This window comes from Triturus cristatus, chromosome 2_2 (assembly GCF_964204655.1).
Source record: "Triturus cristatus chromosome 2_2, aTriCri1.1, whole genome shotgun sequence".
Lineage (NCBI taxonomy): Eukaryota > Metazoa > Chordata > Amphibia > Caudata > Salamandridae > Triturus > Triturus cristatus.
In genome coordinates, this window is record NC_140582.1 from 969,144,754 (window position 1) to 969,168,181 (window position 23,428).

General features: G+C 40.5%; 1 protein-coding gene across 1 annotated transcript in view; it reads right to left on the bottom strand.

Moving 5' to 3' along the window:
• The window catches only part of CC2D2A (coiled-coil and C2 domain containing 2A), a 415,347-nt gene that overhangs the window by 296,892 nt on the left and 95,027 nt on the right, over window positions 1–23,428 (bottom strand). Inside the window, exons 9-12 of the mRNA XM_085642396.1 lie at window positions 20,373–20,509; window positions 18,658–18,789; window positions 15,680–15,889; window positions 4,524–4,630 (exon numbers count right to left, since the gene is read on the bottom strand). Coding sequence (XP_085498522.1) covers window positions 4,524–4,630; window positions 15,680–15,889; window positions 18,658–18,789; window positions 20,373–20,509 — 586 coding nt within the window. The remainder of the gene's footprint in view (window positions 1–4,523; window positions 4,631–15,679; window positions 15,890–18,657; window positions 18,790–20,372; window positions 20,510–23,428) is intronic.

Genomic DNA, 23,428 nt, shown 5'->3' on the forward strand with positions numbered 1-23,428 from the left:
CGTTGGAGCAGGATTGTAGGCATACACGCTGACTTTCACCGCATGTCGTAACTTTGGTTACTCAGATTACTTAATTTACCAGGTATGTCTCGTTACCATATGGTTTTAGCTTTTTTCACGCACCGGGAAATAGCATGGCTTTTGTGGCTTAAGGTTTAATCAGTTATGTTTCACACGTTTGAGTTTAACAGCACTTTTTTCTTGGTCCTCGCGGCACCGTTGTTTTTAATCACGTCATTTTTCGTTTTATTTTTTCACAATAACCGCCATTCCATAAGGTACCGTTTTTGAATGGTCACTTCTTTTATTTCAGGTTCTTCACAGTCATTGATCTTCTTTTGATTAGTTTCTAACTCACCAGACATTAATTTAATTATTCTCATGACGCAACAGGTCGACACATCTCTCCTTTTTGTATTTTCCCTAGGACCACTCCTGATGAAGGGTTATGTAAAACCCTTAAATGCATTGAGTATATTTCACGAGTCCTTGGTTTGATTACTGTGATGAATTTCATATCCCGTGAATAAAACGAGGAATATGACAACAACAAACAACTTGTTATTTTACCTTTGAGTTTGAACAGTGTTTATCCTGCAACTTCGTTGCAATTTGGCTGTGCTTAGAGGGACACTACTCAACTCGATTAGTGCATTTTTCATTTGTCTACACGTCCTGGTTTAGGTGACGTTCACCTCTAAGGCACGCCTCATCCTGTCTACATTTGTATAAATCTAGGTGTGCGTGGTTTTCTATACATTGCCCATCTTAACTAACACACATAATGCTGCTGTGCAGGTGGGACTCCCCCGTCATGGAAATATGCAATAATATTACCTCTTTTTTAAAAAGGGAATAGACAAGATCCCACATGCTACAGACCTATTTCCTTATTACACTCAGTAGTGAAGGTGGTGGGTTGCATTTTCTTACAGTGTATGGAAAAGTGGGCCCAAGCAAACAAAATACTCTGCCCAGTCCAATATGGGTTTAGGGCAGGCAAAGGCACTGTGGAGCAGTGCCTGAACTTAAACCTGCTGATTGGAAAATATGTGGTCGCAAAGCAAGGGTCCATTTACCTTGCATTTATGGACCTGAGCAGTGCTTTTGACTAGGTGAATACGTCAAAGCTATGGAACAACTTGGCGGCACTAGGGCTACTTATTTCACAGGTCAATTTTTTAACGGCTTTACAAACAGATGTGAATACTTAAGTGAAATATGGCAGGGAAAAGGAATGCATGGAATCTTTTGACCTCCAACGTGGGGTCAGACAGGGCAGTGTGCTGGATCCTATTCTTTCTCTATTGTTTATTAATGGTTTAAACACCCATCCAGCCGCTCACGGGAATGATCTGCCCAAGGTATAGACAGTTTGTGCGCCTTCCATGCTCTACGCGCACAATGCTGTGTAGATGGCCCAAATGGCTAATGGTCTTAAAAGGCTTGCTGCCCCTTTTTGTTAGCTTCATGGATGAGCTGGAGTTGGATGTGAACAGCAGCAAAACTTACTATAAGGTGTGTGGGAGGAAATCTTCCAAAACTAGACAAATCCCCCTAAAGGAGAGGATGGTTTCTAGGTGCCTACTTTTCACAATCTGGGTGTTACATTTGATCAAAAAATGGCTGGTTCACATGCATATGTAACTGCTGCTTTTGTGTCTCTCAAGCTTGCATCACTTTTTTAAAGATTTTCAGCATAGACTGGTAATAAACTCATACTACCTTTACTGCTGATCTATAACATGAAATGTCTTCCTGTACTATTATATGGTGCTGCCATTTGGGATTACCGCAATGTCAAAGTCATTCAGCAAGAAGAGAATCGCTTTTGCAGGAAACTGTTGGGTCTGGACCTAAAGAGTTCATCGCTATGAGTCAATGAAGAACTGGGTCTTGATTACATGGAGGACTGTGTGAAATTGGCTCCAGTGTTGTAGTCGATCTCAGTGTTTTATGGTGAGCACACAGGGTCCAATAGGGATGTGATTGAGGACTGCCTTGTGTGTGTGCATGGACAAAAAATACCATGATTGAATTACATCAAGTCTGTTGCCTGGATCGTAGCCTGCCATGACTTGTTTCACATACCGCACCTTCTTAATAAGGGGGATAGGAGATTAGTCAGGGAATGATTTTTAAAGCAGCTAAAGGAAGATACGGAATCTGAGGTGCTTGTGAAACCAACCACTAGATCTATTTTACTTTTATCAAACTGTTGTAGGCCGTGAACCCTATGTTCTTGTTATTAGTCAACCTTAGGAAAGATCTCTACTAATGAAATTTTTCTGGGTTCAATACGTCCACTTATTTGCTTTCCGCCTCGTTAGTTTGATCATAAAAAGATCCAAGTTTGTCATTGTGACGGTTGCTCCATTCAAACTCTGGAACATTTGTTTCTATTCTGCAAATGTTATGAGTCTTACTCTATCATTTTGTAGTATCAATTTTAAAGTCCAGAGGTTTCGGTCAGTTTCTGCCAGCTTTATTAAACCTGCAGTTATTACCTGATCATGTTGTAATGTTGGCTGTTTCTTCCTTTTTGAAAGGTGTACTACATTGGAACAAAATTATGAATTGTTAAATATTTTTATGGTTTAAATCTTTTTATTGATTCAACAGCCAGTGCAGCAATGTGACACGCGAAATACTTCAATATATGGGCTACGCAGAACCCAGAAGTGAACATTTAGCATTAAGCACTAACTGAAGATATAAGAACAAGAGGAATAACAATAAAAATAACAATACCCCCCCCCACCCAATATCCACCCCCCGTCCACTGCGTGTTGGGAATCGTGTCTAGATGTAAAGGGCTCACCGTTGTGGCAGATCTCGCTGAGTAATAGTCTCCAATGAGGGGAGGCGTAAGAGGCGAGGTATCTGGGGCATGTAAGTTTCCTGAATTCTGGGACTAGGAGAGCTAAGAATGGTTGCCAGAGCTCTCCAAAAGTCAAGCTCTTCCCCCCTGCCAACGTAAGTGATATCTTCTCCATCCCCAATATGTGCTACAATCGCTTAAGTCAACCCGTGTGGGTGGGAATCCGAGGCGTCCTCCAGTGAAGTAATATGTTTTGAGTGGCCGTGCCTAGCGCTATCGCTATCTGGCACCCTCTTCTAGACTTGAGGGGATATATGAGGAGGTTCAGGACTCCCAAGAGGATGTAGGCCGGAAATCTGGGGAGTTCCGTGTCTAGTACTGTTGTAAATGCTGGCATTTCCATAGGAGGTGAACCAACGTACCAGTTTTCCCAACCCTCTCCAGAACACCGCGCTATGCGTCGGGTCGGCTTGGTGCATACGTTAAATATTTTTAAAGTAAATCTGACTATTGTACTTTTAGGTGCAGCCCTCTGGAATGTTTTAGACTTTTTAGTCATGTTAGTTTATCATAATGATGAATTGTGTATTTTAAACCTATGTATGTGGTTTTATTTTTATTTTTTTATTTTTTATGATTATGATGCATAACTGAATGAAGATTTATTCATTCAAATAAGCAAGTGTAATGTAACTTACTTATGGCAGGAATATGAGCGTAACAGGGGGAAGAGCTTAAAGTGGTTGTCAGAGGAATGTTTAGGTGTCTGCAATGCACATTTTGGCAAACGTTTGAAGATGCACTTCCTGAACATTTGGAAATAATAACATACATCAATAAAAGACCTGGAATGGGTTAGTTAAAAAGTGAGATGAAGTACACAAATCAATTAGATGTCCAGAAATGTTTATATGAAGGCTTTCAAGAATGGAAACATTACTTTTAAAAGAGAAGCAAAAAAGTAGACAAATAATACATAATATTTTGAAGTTCAGAACCCTACTTCTGTGTGTAGGTAATTGCAATTAGGAACTCTGAAGTAAGTTAGATTGTATGTGAATTCTCTTTTAAGGTGGGATACCATTCATTCTACTGAAAGAACAATAGTCTAATAAGCTTCACAATCATCACAACCTGAATTTTTTGACAGTGCAAAGATAGAAATTAACCCGCCTTTCCACATAACTGAATAACAAAAGATTTCCATGGCCACTGACCGAAAGCACACCGTAAGTGTGCTTGAGTTAGGTGTTAATGTGATGTGAAAAATGATGGATCTGTAGTTCGATTTCATACAGCTTTTACGTTATGTTTATGCAGGACTTAATATATGGAAGATTTTGGTTTTTCTAAAGGTGAATGTGATTTTGTACGAATTACTTTTTCATAACATCACTTCTAAATGTTTAATTCTAGTGACAGAATGCTAAATAAAGTAATAAAAACATTAAGTGTGTAGCAAATTTTCTAATTGAGAACAATATGTTTTGACAATAATTTTCCACACCCGGGCCCACCGTATATCCACATATGCGATTTGGTATCCATGTATACACCAGTGGAGTTTGAATCGCACTCTAAAACCCAATTTTCACATCTCAGGAGGTGTGCTAGCCTTTCTGCCTCTCTATATCGTTTATAAGTACAGGTGTGGGGTGGCGGTAGAAACAGCGACAAACACGAGTGACAGGTGTTGTCTTACCTGATTTCAACTTTATATTCAGCGAAACTTTGATGTGCTGCAGTGTTGCCTGCGTGGGCAGCATGGCTTTCAGTGATATTTCGTACCGCATTTCTAAGAGCATCAAGCTTTAAAAAACAATTATTTCAATTAGTTGATTCAGCAGTGACAGTTCAATAGGGCAGAAAACGAGATAAACACTATATTTCTAATAGCTAATATAATTACAACAACAAGAAAGGTAGGTGCTCCAAATATGGCGCAGTGCAGAGAAATAGTGCCAAAAAATGATAATTAGTGCATTAGTAATATAAAACCAACAAAGAATATATATATATATTATATATTTGCTCCAGCTTGTACCAGTTCCATGAGAAGCACTCGAACACAAACGCAGAGCTCCAAGCTTCAGCCCTTTATTACAGGTATGGAAGACGCCAACCCGCTCCCTTTCGCAGCCAAACCCCACTGCTGCCTACACATTTCGAAATATTCTTCTTCTTCAAAGGCTTGTGGGGAAGGAGAACAAGCACAGTCCAATCACCCACTCTTTAATACACAGGGGTTGGTATTCACCAGCCTCTCTACGTGGGGCATGAACACTGGATTGAGAAAGCGCCCACCCGCGGAGGCTCATTTGCGGGCCTTGAATGCACCAGCAGGATATTTAATTAACTTTACCGGCACTGCAACTCCCATAATCACTTGGCACAGTCTTAAACAGAGCTGCCCATTAGGGGGCGCGCCAGCATGTGTATTAAAGAGTGGGTGATTGGACTGTGCTTGTTCTCCTTCTCCACAAGCCTTTGAAGAAGAAAAATATTTCGAAACGCATCGGCAGCAGTGGGGTTTAGCTGCAAAATGGAGCGGGTTGGTGTCTTCCATACCTGTAATAAAGAGCTGAAGCTTGGAGCTCTGTGTTCAAGTGGTTCTCACATAACTGGCACAAGCTGGAGGACAAAAAAATGTATATATATATATATATATATATATATTCACTGAAAAAACCATAGGTTTCACACACGTTATAGTTAGGAATTAGCATTTAAAAAACCTTGCAAATTCACTGAAAAAACCATAGGTTTCACACATGTTATAGTTAGCGGAAATTTTACTGATAAAAAACCAGTGAAATTGCCCCGTTATAGTTAGTGCTGGCAACTATAACTCACGCGACCGCAATCCTTTGCTGATGCTAATAGTTTATTTAGACACTTATTTGCCCATGTCTTCTTCCATACATTTTTAGCTATACATATATTACAAATATTTTTTTTTCATAAAGACACATATGTCATCAGCAGAAGATTGCGGTCGCGTGAGTTATAGTTGCCAGCACTAACTATAACGGGGCAATTTCACTGGTTTTTTATCAGTAAAATTTCCGCTAACTATAACATGTGTGAAACCTATGGTTTTTTCAGTGAATTTGCAAGGTTTTTTAAATGTTAAATCCTAACTATAACGTGTGTGAAACCTATGGTTTTTTCAGTGAATTTGCAAGGTTTTTTAAATGCTAATTCCTAACTATAATATGTTTGATACCTATGGTTTTTCCAGTGTCTTTGCAAGATTTTTAAAATGGTAATTTCTAACTATAATGTGTCTGATTCCCAAATTCATTTAATTTGTATGGTTTTTTAAATGCACATTTTTTTTATGTCATTTTTTGTAAGCCTTTTTATATAATAATTTATGTACTATATCCTGCATTATGGAAAGGTTTTTTTTTTTTATGCATTAGCGCTGCGTAAGCGCACCGTAAGCGTCACGTGCGCGCACGGCAGGTCATGTGACTTACAAAGATCACTTTTTATTGGTTGAAATTACTTTCACTTCCAGAAACTTCCCACACCACACCCATTCCCCTCATTACTGCTTGAAAGAACACTTTTCATTGGTTGAAACTACTTTCAGTTCCAGATTCTTCCCACACCACACCCATTCCCCTCATTTCTGCTTGTGATTCTCTAGGAGCAGGAGCTGGATTGACATTGGGATACAATGGCAGAACAGCAGACCTCTTCTGAGAGTGAGGCCAGCAGCACCACCATGATCCAGAGAAGGAGGAAACAAAAGACTTCTTTTGTATGGGAGTATTTCACTTTTCCAGAGGGGGAGAAAAAGGTGAATGCTCAATTGGTCACTTGCATACTTTGTGATCGTGTTTTATCAAGAGGAAATCCAAGGAAGAAATATTCCTTTGGAAATCACTCTATGAAGAGACACCTTCAGGACAGACACCCAAGGACCTTTGCTCGACATACTGGAGAAAACTCTTCAGTAAGTCACCAGAGCCCAGCCTCAGATGCTCAGCCGAGTACATCATCGGCAGCTCAGCTGAGCCCTTCCTCTGTTGTTGGAGCATCACCTTCTTCTTTTCCTTTGGACATCAACCCTCGATTTGGGAGTGTTGAAATGAGGTGTACAAAATGTGGTGGTCTTATTGTTTTTGGGGAGGTCAGTCTTCCCCTTATTAACAATAAGATAGACCAGCATGTTTGTAGACGCTCATAATATTCCCATTCTTTCTTTCCTCTATCCCTGTATGAACCCAACGGCTCTTATAAGAGCCAACCTTACCTCACAATTTTTGAATTTTTTTTTTAAGCTTTCCTTTTTGCAATTTTTTTTTTGCCGTGCGCGCACGGTACGCGTAATTCCGCGAATTTCGCGGAATTTCGCAGATTACACCGTGCGCGTACGCTACGCGCATACGGCGATTTTTCGAAAAAAAAATACATTTCATTTTTGCCCTTGAGGGTCCTTCTGGGACCCCCTGACCAAGGCTAGGGGGTCAGGAACTGTCGAGCCTGCCCCCTTTTCACATTATCCACCTTTTTTATTCACCCCCCTGACAGTGCGAGTGAGAAAATGGCGGCCGCCGCTTCCTGGTTTCGACCGATTCGAATGTTTACTATGATCTAACAGCCAATCAGAATCGCGCTCGCGCACGGCACCGGACGCGTACGGTAAGCTCACCGTAAGCTGCCACAGATATATATATTGATTTAAATGCTATTTTCTCAGAATCTACTGAACAGATTTACACCAAACCTACAAAAGGCACTTCCTTGACCTGAGGACTACCTCTCTGCCAAATTTCAAGTAATTCTGTTCAGCCGTTCGGGCTGTAGCTGTGTCTAAAGGTCCTATGGAAAAATGCATGGGAAAAACGCGTTTTGGGACCCCCCTTTTATCTCAGCCCCCGCTTGACAAATCCCCCCGAGACTTTCAAGGTAGGAGCGGAGCGTAGCGCCCCACCTATTTTGAAAAATTCACGAGGATTCGTCGACCGGCGCCAAAGTTATTCAAAATAGAATGTTGAGGTTTTCCTATGGAAAAGGGGTCCTAACTATAACTACCTACTGGCGACCGCCAGTAGGTAATATATATATATATATATATATATATTCACTGAAAAAAACATAGGTTTCACACACGTTTTAGTTAGGAATTAGCATTTAAAAAACCTTGCAAATTCACTGAAAAAACCATAGGTTTCACACATGTTATAGTTAGCTGGACATTTCACTCGTACAAAACCAATGAAATTCCCCCGTTATAGTTAGTTCAGCTAACTATAACTCGCGCGCCCGCAATCCACTGCTGATGACGTCACATATTACATCACTCATGACATGGTCAGTGACATCACTCATGACATCACTGATGACATCTCATCACTGATGACATCATTGATGACGTCTTCAATTGACTATGTGTTTCTGAATAATTTTAATATGTTTAATATATATAGGGAAAGCTCTGTTGAACAATAAGTGGTTGTAAAAGTGAGTGAATGGATATATTACTATGAGCTTAATTGACTCTATAAGTGAATCATTAAATGTATCTTAATGCATACTAGGTACAAGGCTCAAAGAAGAGAAGGGTATGCAGTACAGTTTGGTTTGAGTTATACAAAAAATTAAGTGAATGGTTTATGCATGATTCCATTTCCAGAGGGCATATGGGTCAGAACATCCTGCTCTGTTCACCGTATTTGGCCTTCGTTGAGCTGTGTATATGATCTAATAATATGAGGATTCTTGCTCCAGTGTGTGATAAAAGGTGCAGGGCTGCTATCTATGCTATACGTGTTCTGGGTAAGTGTATCTGCACTGCTGCTGCTTGTACTGTACCTAACCAGTCGAGTGTGTATGAGAGGAGTTTGTGCATTTACCTTTATTACCACACAGTTAATGCTAAGCCTCCCACATCAACTATATGTTCTTGAACATGATCTTTATCAGTCGGCAGAAGATTTCGGAAAGATGATCACCTCTGCTTTGCTTCCAACTGTAACCGCCTTCACTATATAATGGTGAGGGGGCATTACAATGCTGGTCTTTAACTGATTGACAGGTTACGGGATGTTACGTGATGTAGTTGCCAGACTCCTGCAATTGTTTAGAAAGAATGACTCACTCTGAAAAAGATGTGACACTCGAAAAGTCCACACCTGTGCTCTAGAGAACTGGAAAGCTTTTATTTTCACTAGAGTGTCAAACTTATTGGCTTTGCCAATGCTTTTGTCTGTAGCACACAAATCCTGCTGTATTCCTAAACTTAAGATGTCAAACAAATTAACATAGGCACAGAAAAAACATGGCTGAATAAATAGTAGGCTAAAAGAGCTGGCGCAAGTTTTTAATATCTACTTGGACATTCCACACGTAGGGCAGTCCAAGTGTTGGAGCTGGTGACCTTCCAAGTGCCAACGTAAGGTTAAAGCTTGTCACAATCCTCTTGCAAGCAGATTTGGAGAGCAGCCCTTAGTGGGGTAGATTTCTGTGGTGCCTTTGGCTTCTGTAGTTCGGTGTATTGCCACAGAGTCTTTTCTTTATCAAGGACGGCAATTCAGTTTGCACATCAATAAAGCAGGTGACAGAGAAGGCATTGTAGATGTATGTGGCAAACTGCTGCCTCAACAGTATCTCATCAGAATGAGAAGACAAACTTCTAAGGGCCATATTATGAAATTGTGAAACTGTACGGACTACTTTTGAGAATGTCCTAACAGGACATTCTTTTGCCTTTCTGTATCATAGAAAGATCTTTTTGCGCTATGTATATTTTTCAATTGTTACATTTTGCTGGTACAAATGTGCAAAGGTAGTAGCACTTGAACTAATGTGGCAATTCACTGATGCTTTTATCTTTTCTATCACTAATGCAAAATTGATTTTATATTACGTTTGCATTAGTACAATTTCATTACAAGACCGGAGCCTAACATTATGCAAATACTTTTATTTGCTGCCCAACATGCAGCCCTTTAAAGAATGTAAATACGTCACAAAGAGTAGAACACTCGTAACATAACTAGTAGCCACTGTGTATTCCAATCTTCCTCTTTTGTTCGCTGCTCTGACACAGCTAAGTACTCTCTTCATTTATGGTCTTTCTTATTGACTATATATTTCATAGACATGTTATTTTTCTAATGGTTTATTCTATTGTAACCTTATGTCTCGGGTTTTATTTATTGACACCCTCTTTATGCACTATGCTTACATTTATGCTTATACTGTTTACTCATAATGTTCTCTTTCAGTAATTAGACAGGTGTTATGTATTTGAACCCAATCTTTGCTTTTCAGCCTTCCCTTTCCAATTTATGGTGGGGAATAATGTCTATTTCACTTTATGTATGCACATCGATCGCATCGCGATCGTGGCATTTGTCTCAGGTAAGTTTTTGCCTCTAATCCCATAACTCCCCGCTTGGTGAGGCACTACTCCGTGATTCTTAAATACTCTGCGATTCTAAAACTGCTAACAATATACGATGCAGGACTTAAATAAATAAAGAAAGAAAAAGAAACCGGCATTTTCAATACCTTTGTTAGCATTCGACTCCCTCGTCTCTTAGTAACGCGCTGGGAGACGCGGGAGCGTGCCTACCTATCCGTCATCTGCCGTCATTTCCCCTCAATGGTTACCCTGGTTACCAATTTCTAGATGGTTAATTTAGCAGATTGCTACGAGCCGGAGCCTCACACAAAGCCTTTTTCTCATCGAAAAATAGCGGAAAGACGATTGATATCCTCTTCTTTGAAACACTAGTGCTACCTTGTGGCCTAATTTATTACTTTATTCCTGGGTTTAACCTGATTTACTCTCTTCATCACGAGAGTTATAAGGAAAAATCAATATTAGATTATCGAAAAAGAAAGATCTGAACAGGAAGATTTCTGTAAGTAATCCTTTCAAGGATTTTTTGATTTGATATAGAATTCTTTAGTTTTAAATCATTACAATGAATAATGAAAACAATAACCCAATGCAATCCCAACAGGAATTGCTGGGTGATAATCTAAAAAGACTGATTGGTGAAGAACTCAAGTCTTCACTCAGAGATGCGGTCGATGCCGCTCTAACCAAAGGAAAGAGAACGCCTCCCACTGAGGAAATCTATTTCTCACTTTCGGATGGAGACTCCCCTTCTATATCAGACCCTAAGAAAAGAGGGAAAGTTACCGAAAAAAAGAAGCATATGAATGAGGCACCTACCCGTGCATTTGTTATTGGTAGCCCTCACGCTACAATAGATTTTGGTGCTCATAGCAGCACAAAAGAAAGAGCCCATTACCTTGGGACAGAGAGAAGAGTTGTCCATAGCGACATGAGAAATGAAGGTAACCTTTACGGTACAAATGAAATTGATGACGATCCGGAATCTCAGATCTATGAGAATCAAAATATAGATTAATTCTTTTTTGATCCCCAGGACGGCTTGGAGGATCTTGATGAGGATATTAATAATCCTTCCACCGCATCATGCATTGTCAAAGACCCCCTTGGTGGGGAAATGTTTAACCCAAATGGTATTCGTCATCCCTGGAGTTCAGAATGGTGGCCAATGGACCACGTCGGGAAATTCCTCTCTCAGAGAGTAAGGAAACCTTTAGACAGAGATACACGCAATCTTATGCATAACGAGTGCCCTCGTCCCTCCTCAGAGGACAAGATTTGCAACACCCCTAATTTGGACCCTGAGATCATCACCCTTCTGTTTAAATCTGGAAGAGATCCCAGGAAGGGTATAAAAAAATGCCTCAAACAGTGTCAAGATAAACTACTTGACGTGCTTGGCCCATTAACAAAGATTTTTGATATGACGGAAGAGGCTAGGATCAACAATACACCCATAAATGTTGAACTGCTAAGAGGTTGGTCTCAATGAGCAATCTGCTTTGTTGGCAATGCTAATTCTAACCTCATTAGCGAAAGAAGAAAGGCTGTCCTCTTAAGAAGGAACCCGAAGCTTGCAGATCTTTCTACCAAAGAAGACATATGTGATGCTAAAGGGTTACTGTTTGGGGAAAATTTTGCACACTCCCTTGGAAAGTACGTATCTACCTTTAACGCATTCAGTAGAGCGCAATCTAACATGCGAAGAGTGTTTGGTGGCCATGCAGTTTTTGGAAGGGCTGATAGGAGGGGACAGTCTATCAGCCGAGGTTTCTACAGGTCCCATTTCTATCCCCAAGACGAAAGAGGCTCCTTCCGCTCCAACAGAGGCTACCGCTCGTACTCAAATTTTGACCCCTCAAGAGGAAGGGGATCAAGATCCAGGAGTGGCAGACCCAGATCCAACAATCAATCCTATCAAGGTAAGCAAAAAATATCTTTCATCCTTAAAGGTGGCAGGGAGACTGAGAAATTTTGCACACAATTGGGCACAAGTTACTGAAGATCCCTGGGTACTAGAAACAATTGTTGGGTTCAAAATAGATTTTTGGGAAGTACCCTTTCAGGAAAAAATTCCAAGAGAAATTACTCTAGACATGGAGAACTCGAAACTTATAGAGCTGGAGATTTCCCAAATGTTAGAGAAGGGTGCCATTGTGAGGATCCCTCTATCAGAAATGCAGGAAAGCTTCATAAGTACCATATTCCTAGTCAAAAAGAAGGACAAAGGTTGGCGTCCCGTTATAAACCTAAAATATTTGAACAACTTTCTGACATACAGACACTTCAAGATGGAAGGCATCCATCTATTAAGAGACATTTTACAAGCAAAGGATTGGCTAGTAAAACTAGACCTCAAGGACGCATATTTTACGATTCCCATGGACGAGGACTTTCGCAAGTACCTCCGTTTTACATGGAAAGGGACTCTTTATCAGTTCCAATGTCTCCCAGTCGGGCTTTCCTCAGCACCTTGGTGTTTCACGAAGGTCCTTCGTCCAGTGGTCTCTTATCTCAGAGAAAGAGGAGTTTGCCTGATAATTTACCTAGACGACATCCTCATTATGTCTCAAAACCCCTTGACTACCCAAGAACATCTAAAAATGACAACAGATCTACTTCAGAACCTGGGCTTTATCATAAATCTAGAGAAATCCATCATGAAACCTACTCAGGAGTTAGAATTCCTGGGTTTTCAAGTAAATACCCTCCTTTCAACCTTAATACTTCCACAAAAGAAGGTGACGAAAATAAAGAAATATATTTCCGTTATCCTTTTGAAGGACTTAATTCACCTCAAAGACCTAGCCAGGGTTCTAGGTCTCCTTTCCTCCTCCTTCCAAGCTGTTTCACCCGGTCCTCTCCACTACTGGGGTTTACAAAGACTAAAAGCTCTAGCCTTAAGGAGAGGTCTTTGGTACGAAGACTCAGTTCCCCTCTCGGAGGATGCTCGAGAAGATCTTCTTTGGTGGTTGAAAAATCTTCAGGCATGGAACAGAAAAGCGATTTTTGAGAACGTTCCGGACTTCACTCTAGAATCAGACGCGAGCAGAAGGGGATGGGGTGCTCGCCTATACAATCTGGAGACCGGTGGGAGGTGGTTCTTACTCGAACAATCCCTTCATATAAACTCTCTGGAAATGTTAGCAGCTCTGAATGCTCTTATGAGCTTCAAAGAAATTCTAAAGAATTCCAACACCCTAATCCATCTAGACAATTTTTCTGCTGTCTCTGATATATCGCCTAGGGGGAGCGAGATCCAAGAATCTTTCAGATATTGCCCAAAAGATCTGGTATTTTTGCTGGGATCACAAAATTATTTTCAGAGCAGAATTCATTCCGGGAACTCAGAACCTGAGGGCAGACTGGAATTCTCGCTATCTCCATGACTCCAGCGATTGGAAATTGGATCCAGAGATTTTCTCTTTGATTCAAGAATTGTGGGGTCCCTTCCAGATAGATCCTTTTGCCAGCAGGTTAACCCATCAACTTCAGACTTATTTCAGTTGGAGACCGGACCCCAATGCTTCAGGGGTAGATGCCTTTCTCCAGTCCTGGAATGGAATAAATGCTTACGCTTTACCCCCTTTCTCAATGATCCAGAGATTATTATGAAAAGTAAGACTGGAGCGCTGCTCAATCGTCCTCGTAACACCGTTTTGGAAATCACAAGTTTTGTTCCCAGGGGTTATGGAGTTAACAGTGGATTTTCCACGTTTGATCCCATCATCTCTCGGCCTCCTCCAGGGCCCAGACGGAGAAGAACATCCTCTGGATCTAGAGGGGAAATTGAACCTTCTTGTCTGGAAGATATCAGGAATTCAGGAAGATATTCTGAACTTTCAGGAGAAGCTAAGAGCCTTTTGGAAGACTCATGGGCACCTGGAACAAGGAAGAGGTATTCAGGTGTATGGAGAATATGGTCTTGCTGGTGCTTGGTAAGGGATCTGGATCCCGTACAAGCCTCTTTACAACAGATAGCCAACTATCTTGCTTATCTTTTTGATTCAGGGCTCTCTTATAGAACGATCAATTGCTACAGATCAGCAATTTCTTCAGGACATTCGTTGATTAATAACCTTGCTATTGGAAGCAACACCTTGATCAAGAGAGTTATGAAAGGTTTTAGGTTGAGGAGACCTCCTAAAGCCCGTTACGAATCCCTATGGGATGTTAACTCATCTTTAATTTGTTTATTTCATGGCCTTCCAACGAAATACTTTCTCTTAAAAGAACCTCCGTGAAATTGGCGACACTTTTGTGCCTCATCTCTTTTAGAAGAATATCAGATATTGAAGCTCTGGAGATTTCTAATAGATTCTATTCGTCTGAAGGTGTTCACTTTGACATTTGGAGAAGAACTAAAACAATGTCAGAATCTGTCTTTTATCCCTTCTTTCATTAATGTGAAAAACTCTGTGTTGTAAACTGTATGAAATGTTATGATAATAAAATTTCTACTTTTAGACCTGCTAACAGCGATCAACTTCTCCTGTCTTATGTTAAACCTTTTAGACCTGTTTCTTCAGCCACCTTAGCCAGGTGGGTTCGTCTGGTTATGCATGAAGCTGTTATAGATCTCTCTAGATTTGGAGCTCACTCCTCTCGAGGACCTATGGCTAGTAAAGTATTTTGGGGCGGAGGCTCCCTTCCTGAAATACTTAGAGCTGCAGATTGGTCTAATGCTTCTACATTCTCAAAATTCTATTTGAGACCGATAGAGCATGTTAGCACTGTAGTCTTACATGGCTTTAAACATGCATAATGGTAGCCTCCGGTCTTGTAATGAAATGACGATTCTCCAATTCTTATGCAGAGAGAATCTTGAATTCATTAAAGACATAAGGAGGCTAACATTATCCCACCCACCTCTCCCTGAGGGGGTTTGGGTCCACAATATAATGTTATTAAATAAACTTTTTAAAGTTTCTGATGTATTACTCATTACCTTTTGTATTATCTGCTCATACTTCATTCACTATACAGTGTTTTTATGATCTTATCTCCTCAGATAACAACGCTTAAGAATACTTCTTTCTCCTCCTTTTACGCATGTGTCATCACAGCCCAAGAGGAAGATTGGAATACACAGTGGCTACTAGTTATGTTATGAGTGTTCTACCCTTTGTGATGTATTTACATTCTTTAAAGGGCTGCATGTTGGGCAGCAAATAAAAGTATTTGCATAATGTTAGCCTCCGTATGTTTTTAATGAAATCAAGATTCTCTCTGCATAAGAATTGGAGAATCGTCATTCCCCTTTAAGCCTAGCAGTAACATTTGTGCATTTGAGCAAACTAAATGTGAATGGAAATTCCAAAAAAGGGTTTTTATGAGGCAGAAAAGAGCAAAAGATGCAGTTAATGTACGTGCAAAAGTCACTTGCATTCCTTTTCGTGGTATGGTTTAGGTATAATATAGTCCTCCATTGTAAGTCCTCCTTCGTATAATCAAGATTACAAGGGGAGGATAAATACCTTATCGGTGAGCAGACCACTGAGGTTTCGCTGTCTTCGCACTAGGTACTGATCATATAACTGAGTCAGCTTGGCTACTAGAACATGTTCTCGGCTGAAAAGGGGGTGATGAGTGAAAATGATTCCAGATACATCAATGTCCAGTTGGAACACCCCTTGGAGATCACCAGAGCCAACAATGTATTGATTAGCTTGGGAAATCTTCAGCGCCTGAAACAGAAAAACACATTGTGCTTGAAACATAAATATTTTAATTCATGGGGTGGTTAATACCTACAGAGGAATCTAGCATGCAGTATCAACAGATGCCATTGTTAATCATTAATATGTGGTCATGCGCTCTATAGGCTTTGGACCGATAGATCCTGTTAAATTGCTGTGTCTCCATACGCCAAGGATCACTGGCCTAACAAAAGTGGAAATGCCTAGAAACAAACAAATCAATTCTTTTATCTTCTCTCCATGCATTACTCTGTATCTATATACATCAATGCACGATCACAGTAGAAAGTACAACACACGTGTCTTTATGTACCGTCGCAATATGATTTGACTTCAATATCTGTTTTTGCACATTAAATACACCTATCAGGAAATAACCATGCCATATGCTACACTCACATACGATAAGAGGATCTTTTGTATTCCCCCATCTCTGATGCCCCATTGAATGACAGTCACTACCATACATGTATTTACCACATGGAACTTTAGAGCACACGGAATACAACACATTAAACACATTATTTTACATCATCGTACTTTACCACACAAAAATGCTGATTATATATATGCTCCAGTTGTTTTTTAAATGGGGGAACCACCACCCATGCCCTCTTTTGTATATAAGCGTCACTACCCATTATATCTACCTATCTACAAACCCTAAGAAGCCCTTATCCCTAACTTTTCAAGAACACTAAAAACCCTTAACCCCTTACCCCTCCCATCCCTGAAACCCAAATACCCTTAAACCCCTTACCGCTGCCCACCCCTGAAACCTAAAAGAATGCTTTAAATTACATATTTATATATAAATATGTATATGGAAACATATATGAACATAGAAAAATCTACCATGGATAGCGTGACAGGGAAAAAATAAACAACTCCACTCTCCAACTGCACTCCCTAAGCCTCTCCAGAAGTCGTTACTTAACACACGGATGTGCAGACGCTTCTACCTTTGCTTTTGCTGAAAGGAAACCCAATTAGCTAAAGTAAAATACAATTCGACTTTTATTTGCCATTATAGCTGCATTAGGCAAACAACTGCCACAAAAGTGTATCAATAGATCGCAAAAAAAAACTTAGGGCCATATCACGAAATTGTGAAATTCCACAAACTACTTTTGTTAATGTCCAAACACAACCTTTTTTTTGCCTTTCTGTACCATGAAAAGACTTTTTTCTGCTGTCCATATTTTGTATTTATACGTTAGATCTTGATTGTAGTGTGCAAACTTAGTAGCACTCACACTAATGAGGAAATGTGCTACTGCAATACGTTTGTTTATCTGTTCTAGCACCAATGAAGAATTGTGTTTATATTACGATTATATTAGCACAATAAGGATAAGGCTAGCAGCACCCACACCCAAAATAGGGAGTCCCTGTGTGTATTGTATTGGGCAATGGCCAATTCTGTACTCAATCAATAACTATTTCCACCCATTCGCTTAGTATATAGGAGATCCTAGGTAAGGGACAATATGCAAATCAATTATATGCAAAACTGCAAACTCTTCTGTGACAATTGCATGTAATGAGCGGAAGCTGGCGAGAACTACAGAACTCTGTTGTACTGCGAGGGTGGCATGATCAGCATGCTGTGTTATTAGGCATTTTCCAACTATTCCTCAGGACATTCACACAGGTGACAAAGTAGTATAAGTAAGGCAGAATGGCTTGTAGGTAGAATTTGTGCAGGTGGGTGTCAGTAAAGCACGGCATGCAATTTAACAATCCTTTGACTTTTATGTTTCGCAGTGACATGCCTGATTCGCTAAGTTTTTTTAAACCTACTTTTGAAATAAGTGTGCTAAAGTTAGATTTGATGGCACAGTGAAAAAGCTTCATGATGTTTACACCTGCAAATTCCTTGCTGTAGATTGAAGAATTCAACTATGTCATAGTGTTAGTAGTGTGAGCTGATGCTCCTAGTGAATATTACTATATCTTGTTTTCTCTGTAGTCTATGTGACCAAGCTACACTATGCGTATGATGCTGCAAGAAATTTTCCCATGACACTTGGAGCATTGGTCTAATAGCCACACCAATTGGGACTTGAGAGTGAGCAGAGAAGTGTCATGCTCTTAGGGATTTCCTTTAGAAAAGCATATATGTAACCAACAAGTGGAGCTGGTGTTTCGTGAATGCATCCTGGTGTGTGAATAAAGAAGCTACCTGTTTGTACATCAGAGTCTAACACGGTTACTCCGAATAAGGGATTCTGCTCCATTGCTCCATAGGGTGTCAACTAGGAGGGTAGTGAACACTAACAATACCGTATCTTTGTGGACATTCACAAACCTTCACAATGGTCTTCACACACAACTCACACAGCTAAAATAACTGCCGGCATAGCTGTGTAGGGTGGGCTTCAAAGACACTCAAATTTAAGGGCAGTATTGGGGAGGTTGAGGTGTACTTGCCCTTCAAATGCATCTGTAAAATGGCTGATTTTATACAGGTGAAAAATCTGTCGCTTTAGGGTTAGGTATATTCATGGAAAGGAAACCTATTGTTGCTGAGTCGTGCGCACTGGCTGCAGATATTTGTGATTCTCATGATACGAGTAACTACAGAAATGGAAGGTGTAACCCTACAATTCGTAAAGGTACTGGCTTTCTGTTGAATAGTTCCTGTTGCAAGAACAAACTAACACAGGATACCAGTAAGCAGTGCACTTCGAAAAATGATTGCATAATACCAGAATTAACAAGATGATGTTAAATGAATGGAAAATTTCCCTTACCTTTCTATACACGATCTCCAACATAGGGTCAATGTCTTCCTGGTTGGAAAATATTGGAGGCCTTGTCATACACTTCTTTATTGGATTGTCCAACGCTACGATTTTGCCGTCGTCTCCAAACCATTTTTTCCCCTAATTAAGAAAATTTGGGTTACCACAGTCTATAGTGACTACACACACAACTTGAAGCAAAGGCAGTGTACCAGAACACAACACATGATATTATGGCTTCTAGGTATTTTTTCTAGAATACAAACCCTTTTATTATTCTTTCAATCAGCTGCGTAAATACAGCAGTCCCAGCTCCCGCAAGGTCTGGACTGAAGTATGTAGATGACAGTGGACAGATATCATGGTTATTGACCAAATGTGCAGTAACCTCATTTCAAGCCCTGGTGGATCTTTGCTGGACCATTTCAAGTAACCATGGATGGAAAATAAAGCTACACATTAGAGAACCCCGCCTGGACAGAGAAAGGGCCCCCTAATGGAAACACAACGCCCAATAAGGTACAATGATGATTGATGAGCCTAGGGCAGTGGGCTTTAAAGGGTACGCCAAAACGGAGAAATGCACTGTGATGACGTGTACTACGGCTTTGCAGATTGAATGAAAACATGGCCTGCGGCCTGAAATATTTGGCTTAAGCAGTTTCTTGTGGTTAAACCTCGGCATGAGTAGTTGAGTTTGAATGCTAGGATTCTACCAAACTTGTTATTTCACATCAAGCAGAAATCACAATCCATTTGAAAACAAAACAGCTCACTTAAGAGTCTTAGCCTGCTGTTAAAAACATATTAACCCCTTCTGTTCCCAATCATTCCCCTAGCGGACATTCTTTTCTGTGCCTGATGCTCCTGGGGTTGCAGCACCACATATGGCTTCTTTCTGATGGTGAACGAATCCGGGCTTGTCACACAGTATGTCATGCCACTTCTCATCCATTAGGAAACGTTGATTTCTTGTGATAAGTTACCATTACACATAAATCTCTCAAGGCCACTAATATTTAATTGCTTTATCAAGTGCTAGTTTGTGACTGGCAGCTCGATAAAAACTACTTCACCCGAACTTGCCTGGAAACAGCAGCTAAAATATGTAAACATTTACTATTCCATCTTTGATTTTTGGCCAAAATCAGACCGAGAGCACATGGGCTCGGTCACTTACAAAGGTGAAGGAGGAAAGGGGTGGCCCATTGGATTCAAGGATGGCTTGCGATGTCTACTTTTGAGTCTTGTATTCAGAAATGTTTTTTGTCAGGTTATGCAGGTTGTTGTTTGTTGGGCACAATAATGCAGGCAATTGCACACATATAGAAAAGCACATTTCTCTCATACTAGAAACACAAGGTAGCCAAAGTTGCATTTTTTATTGTTTTACTCTATAGGCAGCCTGGTGCAGATGTGAAATAAAATGCACCAGGCAGCTTTGTGCAACCTACGCAGACGTGCGGAGGAAATGATCAGTGGAGTAATGAAGGAAAAATTGGATGGGGTGTGGAAAAATAATTTCACAGAATACAACACTGGTTAACTGAGCCCATGTGTATGTGAAGGGACAGCATGGCAAGAAGGAGTATATAGGTCAGAAGATGAAGCCAGGTTGCCACACGGCACAGCGCACCAAGGATGCAGATAGACTCAAGTTCTCAAAACTCAGGGAAGTCTTTCTGACTAACAATGTTCATGCAGATTTAGACAGTGTATGTTACCTGGTCTTGCTGGAGTATCCTGTTTTCTAGTATGTTCTGGTTAGACAGTGACACCTTAGGACGCTCTCCGATGTAAAGGCCCTCATCCTCCAAAAACCGAGGCTGCATATTTTCTGGCACTTTTTGAGATGCAGGAACTAATGAACATAGAACAACGTCTGAGTTGGAACATAAAGGATCAAATACGTAACACAAATGTTTTCATTTATTGCCCAGCACCATAACCAGGGCCTAAGCACCACAGTTGCTTCTCCTGAAATGCCAATCGTCAATGTACCTGCAAATTTCACCAACAAATTGGTTATCGGTAACACTGTTTTAAGGTAACTCAGATTCACTTGATGATTCTGGTCTTTTAACTTTAACAGGCTTGATTTCCAATAAATGATGACATCTTCAAATATGTATACATTTCTTAACTTTTTAGGGCTCAAAAAATCCCAATGAGTATATCCCTGAACTCATGAACATAGTAGATTTCCCGATACAACTTTACTTATTCTGATTAACTCCCTCTTAGATGATGCCCTGGGTCTGTTTGCTGGAATTAAGCAATTGCCTATTTTACATTGTCTGGTGGGTTCTGCTTTACAAGGCCCTACTCTGGTACCTACTTTCCCACAGGGGAGCTTCAATTCCCTCTACCAGCTCCATCAGCCTGCACCTCTCCCATAACTCTCATGGTGCACACCTCGACTCCCAAAACCAGATGCTGACTAATCATATTGCCCTTGAACAGGTAAAGGGGGCTGAGGTTGATACCTGCAACTTGTCTCTGCTTCAGTCTGGTACAGAAGTGCCAGAAGAAGGCAGGAGGTCAGCCCATGTATATGGAGAGAGATAACTTCTGCTTTGATGCAGTCCCTGTTACTTCCAAGGATAGAACCCGATGACCTTGGAGAGGCCCAGGTCTACTGTAGGACTTTAGAGGCCTTTTGCCAGGGCCATCATTCTGAGGCTCTCAAACTGGCTGACCAAGTTACTCCTTCTGGTCATTTAATGTTCCCAGGTTACCGATGTCAATTAAATATGGTCGAGTATATTCCATTTAAACACATTAATTCTCCTGGTTGTGAAATCCTGCTTTTCCAGCTCCATTTCATAAAACACCTACGTTACCTGTTCACTTCGTCTCAGCGACCACAGTTATTCAACACAATTAATTAATTTAGGCTGGATTATTGTAGCTTTATTTATCTTAGTCTACAACTGTATCAGGTGCATAAACTTCAATTAATTCAGACCTATGTCACTAGGATTGCACTAAGCGTTAGACTCGGTGTCCATATCTCAACCAGTCGGTCATCTCTCCCCAGACTTCCGGTAAAACAGTGCATCCTTTTCAAAGCTTTGTGCCTGGTATATAAAGGTGGATATACAAACATCACTCATTGATGCAGTCCAGATTTAGTTGGTATTGTCTCTCCCGCCAACTCAGATCAGCAAATCAATACCTACTAACTTTGCCTAAATTCAGAAATAAAAAGGTAGGAGGCAGGGCATTCGGAGTGGTCCCTGCGACATGTTGAAATGTTCTGCCCATGCATCCGAAAGTGGTGAAATTTACTGAAATTGCAGAAAATGCTGAAAAGGTGGTTGTCTCCATCCACTTTGGGGTCTTTTATATTCTAACTTGTAGATAAATTGTTGTGGGGGTTTTTGCTATAGAGCAAGAAACTCAATTATGAGTGTACATGGCGCTTAACAAATACTCAAAAATGAAAAAATCCAATCGAAGCACAGGAAGTTTTTTGTTTTGTAAATGGCAAAAAAAAATAGACAGGTCAGTACATAGTTAAGCTACAAATAAAATAAATACAGGCAATAAGCAGGTACTATCACCTTCTGAGTTCAAAATAGTGGCCCCAATTTTATTATAACATCTTAGTGCCCTATGGGTAATGCTATAAGATGGAGCTTGAGTACTAAGTGAGAGTTAAACTCTTGTAAAGTGGTATTAAGGTAAACAGATGCACAGGCTCTGGACCCATATCTGGTCCTGGACTACCCTTGAGGTCAGCACTCGTACCCATGTTAGAATAAATTTGTCCCCACTAAAATTGTGTCATGGGCAGAAAAAAAGATGTTACATCTTAGTTGTAGCTCTGAAAATCCCACCATCTAAATATCTAGGACCCCACACAACATTTTTCTGGTGCTCTTGGTTACCCTGTATCTGGCCATCAGTGTCCGGTTAGGTCATAGTCCAAAAAAGTAAGTTACCCAAATAGTAGTCCTGGCATGGATAGGATCAGTTCAACTAGTGAGTCAGTAGTCACCAGGTTGGTGCTTGGATTTTCTTTTTTCTTACAGCTTGTAACTCGGGAACATACAGTTATTAGCAGGTTTTTCTAGTGATAGGAGATCCCAAAGAATTGTGAATACCCACGAGAGTCGCTTACTATAAGTGGCAGGAAGCAGAACATGCTCTTGAAGTGTGGTTTTTCTTGACTGAGGTAAGTGCAACTCTCTTCAAGAGCCACTTTGCCAATCCATGCCATTGGAAGCACATAGAGACGGCTGGTGTTTCTCTTAATTGGTCACAAAAGAAGGAAAAATGGCAAAACATTCTTAGGCACGGAACACAAATTCTAAAGCCAAGTTGTAGGTAAGGAAGAAGGATGTCAAGGCACTTGACAGACATAGCAGAGCTGAACAGGATCTGTGGGAAAGTATGAAATAATCCCGCGTACGGCTGTAGACAGACCCAAGGTTATCAACAGGCTGGAAAAAAGAAAGGTCAATAAGAGCATATGGGTGATGAACTAGCTGCAGAATACCGATTGACAGCAATTCAAAGCAGTGCTTACTTGATCATTACAATTTATTTAGTCGAAAAAAACAGGAAATGCCCAAAACAGGAGAGGAAAACCTGTAATAACAAGGCAGAAATCAGATGTATTGGTTTGGACTCATCCTAACAGTAGCAGGGAGGTCAGACATTTGTATTTGGGAATTTATGTAAGGCTCCATCCTCAACAACAAAACAATGGAAGGCTAAGCAACATGACTGTCACTAGTGTCCTGTCTCCTGCTCACCCATAGACACTGCCACA